The following is a 5090-nucleotide window of genomic DNA, read 5'->3' as shown; positions in this document are numbered from 1 at the left end:
CAAAAAGGGTCTTTTATTTGATACCATGAGTAGAAAAAGTAAAAAAGGAAATTAAACCAAATGGTCACCCATCGTCAGATTCAAGCTGCCAACTCCTCCAAAGCGGGAGAAAAGAGACCAGACAGAGAAAGACAGACAAAGTGAAGTCAAAGGCTTTTGTGGCTGGCATCCATAGTTTTCTGTGGGTTTTTCAGGGTGTGGGGCCATGTTCTGGAAGAATTTATTCTGGACGTTTTGCCTGGATTTGCGGCTGGCATCTTCAGAAAGTGGTGACATGGAGGCGTGTGGCACATATATACCTGCAAGAGCCTTGAATACATACTCCATATATACTCCACACACTTCCATGCCACCACCCTCTGAAGATGTCAAACATCAGGAAGAACGTTCTTCCAGAACATGGCCACATTGCCCGAAAAAACCCATAGAAAACTAAAAACAGACAAAAACCGTTCCAGACCCCGCAATGAAAAAATATGGGACTTCAAGTCCTTTGTTCCTAATGGCGGCGCAACATGCATTGAATGCAGGTAGAAGTAGAAACAAAATGATGGAGCTGGTACGGTGGTACGTTCGTATCCATGGGACTGCCATCCACGGATATAATCATCCCAGATGGCAAGCCTTTTATATCCGCTGATGGCAATCCCATGGATATGAAGGTACCACCATACTACCTCCATCATTTTGGTATCCATTGGGGATGACAGGGCTTGCCATCCGCGGATGTTTAAATCCGCACATGCCAAGACCCCACTGTACTAGTTCCATCATTATGTTTCTACTTCTACCCGCAGCCAATCACGGGAGCTGTGATTTTGGGTCAGGTTTTGGATAGTGATCCTCCTGGTTCTGCTTCAAAACGAAGCAGACGCTTCCAGTCTGAAAGCTTAAATCATGTCACCAACAATCACCAGTTTCAGACATTACAAGAGGGCCTTAAGGGAGGTGGCATAAGGACCAAGGCGCAGTTGGCGTTTCCAGCCAAAAAGGGTTATCTTGGGCACCAACATCTGGCCGATATGAAGACATTGGAATTCCCATTGACCTGAACTGCTGCGATCAAAAGGGGGTCGGTGGTGATCTACCCTATCTGAAGTGTCCAGTCTCAAAAAAACATTTTTGATCCATTCCTCAAGGCACGACGGTGATATGAAACGAGTAAAATTTCAACATTGAGTTCTCCCATTCTTGGCCCCAAAAGCAAATGCATGCTTCGAATTCATCCAAGGGTCTTTGTTTTTGCGTGAACTAGGTGGAGGGTTGGGAATGGCCAAGATGTTTTGATACCCGAGGCAAAGGATAAGGCTCTGCCCACCAATGTCGGATATGGACGCAAACTGGACCAGTGGTTGAATTTAACTTCAACACAGGCAACGGGTTGTCCTCTTCCAATTTCCGTCCTCCGATGGAGACTCAGGGTGGCTCAGGATGAATGGTTGGGGAGCTGCTACCGCCGCCCCGAAGCATCTTCCACCTGAGGCAATGGCTTCGCTCTACCTGATGGTATTGCTGGTCCTGGTGGAAGGACTAAGAAGGACTAAGGAGGGCCACCAAGGCACTGCTGTGAAAAGGGGGTCGGCCCCATCGTTGGGGTGGTGTGTATCACCCCATGGCATGAAGAGACTTTCTAAGTGGACAGTCGTCTAAGGAAGGGGTGTCAGGATTCGAAAAAGAGGCACGCTGGTCTCATAAGGCTTGGCACATGGAGGAGACTGGGATCTTCCAGGATGAACTGCTCTCTCCATCCGAGAGAATGGCATCCTGGGATATGGAGAAGTAGACTATGATCTCCCTGCATGCCATGCTCTCTCCATTCTAGACCATGGCATGCTGGGTCACACAGGAATAAACGGTGATCTCTCAGCATGCACTGCTCCTGCTTTTCTATACCTTGGCATGCTGGGATATGAGACAGGAGATTGTGACCTCCCATCATGCACTGCTCTCTCCATCCTAGAGCATGGCATGTTGGGATGCTGGGGAGTGAACAGTGATGTCCTAGCATGTACTGCTCCTGCAGAGCATGGCATGCTGGGATACAGGGGAGTAAACATCTCTCAGGATACACTGCTTCGGCTATTGCAGAGCATGGCATGCTGGGATATAGAATACCCGAGCATGCACTGCTCTTTCCATCCTAGAGCATGGTATGCTGGGATACAGGGGAGTAAACATTTCGTAGCATGCACTGCTCCTGCTATTGCAGGATGCACTGCCCTTTCCGTTGTGGAGCATGGGGTGCAGGGACATATGCATGTAAGTGTGTGTTATAACCGGATCTCTCCAGCATTGATCCCTTCCCAAATTTGGGGAGTCAGAGGCGCGTACGTCTTGGCCTTGTCATCAATGAAGTAGAGCAGGTCCGTGATCCGAGTCGGGTTAAATCCCTCCGCTGCTAAGCGGACCTTCTTCTGTTTGAACGTCTCCGTCACCTCCAGCTGCTCCTAAAGGGAAGGAATGCAGAGGCGTAGAATGACCAAGTTGCTATAAATTGCTATAAATCCATTGCTCTTGTGGGCCTTCATGTCATTTCTGACTTATGGTGACCTTAATAGGGTTTTCTTGGCAAGATTTGTTCAGAGGGGGTTTGCCATGGCCATCCTCTGAGGCTGAGAGTGTGCGACCTGCGCAATGTCGCCCATGGGTTTCCATGGCCAAGCCAGGATTCGAACCGTGGTCTCCCAGTGTCTTAGTCCAACACTCAAACCACAATAATGTTGGCCCCTCCGTATAAATTCATTGGTTACTCTTAATTCATTAATAACACATCAACCGCAGTTTCAGAAAAATCATTATTTGGGTCATTAAGTGGCATCAATGTTATTTCGAATGTTTCAAATTACTTGAATTTTAGCTGATGGCCGTTCTTAGTCATTTTTCAAAATGTGATTCAATGAACCGATCAACCAATCAATTCAGCAACGATTCTCTTAATGGATAAACGCAAAGAAATTCGTTTCTTTTTTAATCATTTCAATGCCAACGCATTAGTGCTAGCTCTGATATCTTTGGCTGTTTTTAAAGCTCAGAAACAAACAGGAATCTCCCCAAAGCAACTGTTTTCTTCTCGGCCAACCTTCTCAAATCTCTCCTGCCGTGTCAGATCCCATTAACCTTAGTCATATAGACTGGGGATGATGGTACATATAATCCTACACATCCCATTAAACTTGGCCATACAGACTGGGGAAGATAGTGCATGAAATACAACATACTGAGAGGATGCCAGGATAAGCCCCGCTTGGCCTTGAGTGCATAAAAGAGGAATGGATCAAATATATCTTGTGGGCCACATTTGGCCTCTGGTAGCCACTTCTGTGCCCCCCAAAGCCCCATACTAGTCACTCAAAGCCCTTTCACCATGCAAAGCAATATTTTAAGGGCTTGATTTTCAAGAATTTCCCATCAAAATGTGCCAAAACAACCCCAGCTTCATGAAGGAAAACCCAAATACTTCTTACTTTCATCTGCCTCCTTCTCCAGAAACCCCAAATATCTCTATTTTCATCTGCATCCTTCTCTAGAAACCCCCAGTACCTCACCTGCATCCTTCTCCAAAAACCCCAAATACCCCTATTTTCATCTGCGTCCTTCTCCAAAAAACCCCAAATATTCCTATTTTCATCTACATCCTTCTCCAAAAACCTCAAATCCGTCTACTTTCAACTGCATCCAGAAACCTCAAACACCTATATTTTCATCTGCATCCTTTTCCAGAAACCCCAAATACTTCTCTATTTTTATCTGCATCCTTCTCCAGAAACGCCAAATATCCCTATTTTCATCTGCGTCCTTCTCCAAATATTCCTATTTTCACCTACATCTTTCTCCAAAAAAACCCAAAGACCTCTATTTTCATCTGCATCTTTCTCCAGAGACCCCAAATACCTCTATTTTGATTTGCAACCTTCTCAAAATGGCAACAGGAAGTGGCGCAACATTTCTGTCAGCCATTTTGAGAAGGACAAAGACAGAGATATTTGGAAGAGGGTTTGCTTGGGAGGGAAATTGAGCCCTGACTGACATGCAGTTGCCTATCCCAGATATAAGACATAACACCCCCAAATTTTGACCCCTTAACCGCCTTATGAACCCCTCCAGGATTGATGGGCGGCGCACCTGAATGCGCAGGAAGCGGGGCCGAGCGTACGGCGGCAGAAGCTCCACTACGTGCGTGTAGACTTCTTCTCCATCAAGCTCCTGTCCTGTCTTCAGCACCATGGCAGCCATCCCTGCCCGACCTTCACACCCTGCAGGAATAAAAGTAGGGGGTAAATAACAGCCTCTGAGCATGCGCGAAGTGCATTTCCATTCCTCGGAAACTGCCTTTGTAAGACGCCAGCTCCTGGGTGCATCCATTTCAACCAGCTCAAGGCAACGCTTTCCACATGGAGCATCTTTCTTTTGATGGTCCCTCCACATTCAGTGGGGTTAGGGGTGAAGGACCCCTGCGAATGTGGAAAGACTACAAATGAAAAAACATAAGTCTTTCTACCTAAGAGAACACCTGTCTAGGAATCTCCAAGTCCTCCAGTGCAACTTTATCGTTGACATCTGCCAGAAATTGGAGGACCTACAAATGCCCAGAGAAGCATTTTCTCTAGGAACTTTAGGTTCTCCAGCACAACTCTATGGTCAATGTCTGGCAGAGTTGCGCTGGAGAGTTTAGAGATTCCTAGAGTCAAACCCGCAAATAATCAAATCCGCAAAAGTCAAAGCCGTGAATGTGGAGGACCAAATGTATTGTAAAGTCGAAGGCTTTCATGGCCGGAATCCATAGTTTTTTGTGGGTTTTTCGGGCTATGTAGCCATGTTCTAGAAGAGTTTCTTCCTGACGTTTCCCCAGCGTCTGTGGCTGGCATCTTCAGAGGATGCTGGCATGGAAAACGTTGGGTATATATATAGTGTGTGAGCCTGGGAATGCAGGAGTGATTTGCATGCCATCAGCAACAGAACAATACACATGCAAATCACTCCTGCATTCCCAGACTCACACAGTGTGTGTGTGTGTGTGTGTGTGTGCGCGCGCGCGCACACACACACACACACACACACACACACACACACACACACACACACACACACAC

The 5090-nt window shown here is 46.7% G+C and overlaps 1 protein-coding gene across 1 annotated transcript in view; it reads right to left on the bottom strand.

The window, feature by feature from the left end:
- The window catches only part of SLC27A3 (solute carrier family 27 member 3), a 16251-nt gene continuing 11161 nt past the window's right edge, over nt 1-5090 (bottom strand). Inside the window, exons 9-10 of the mRNA XM_042441047.1 lie at nt 4123-4253; nt 1-2447 (exon numbers count right to left, since the gene is read on the bottom strand). Coding sequence (XP_042296981.1) covers nt 2271-2447; nt 4123-4253 — 308 coding nt within the window. The 3' untranslated portion in view covers nt 1-2270. The remainder of the gene's footprint in view (nt 2448-4122; nt 4254-5090) is intronic.

The sequence above is a fragment of the Sceloporus undulatus genome, chromosome 9 (assembly GCF_019175285.1).
Source record: "Sceloporus undulatus isolate JIND9_A2432 ecotype Alabama chromosome 9, SceUnd_v1.1, whole genome shotgun sequence".
NCBI classification, from domain to species: domain Eukaryota; kingdom Metazoa; phylum Chordata; class Lepidosauria; order Squamata; family Phrynosomatidae; genus Sceloporus; species Sceloporus undulatus.
This window is presented reverse-complemented; position numbering and strand designations above follow the sequence as displayed.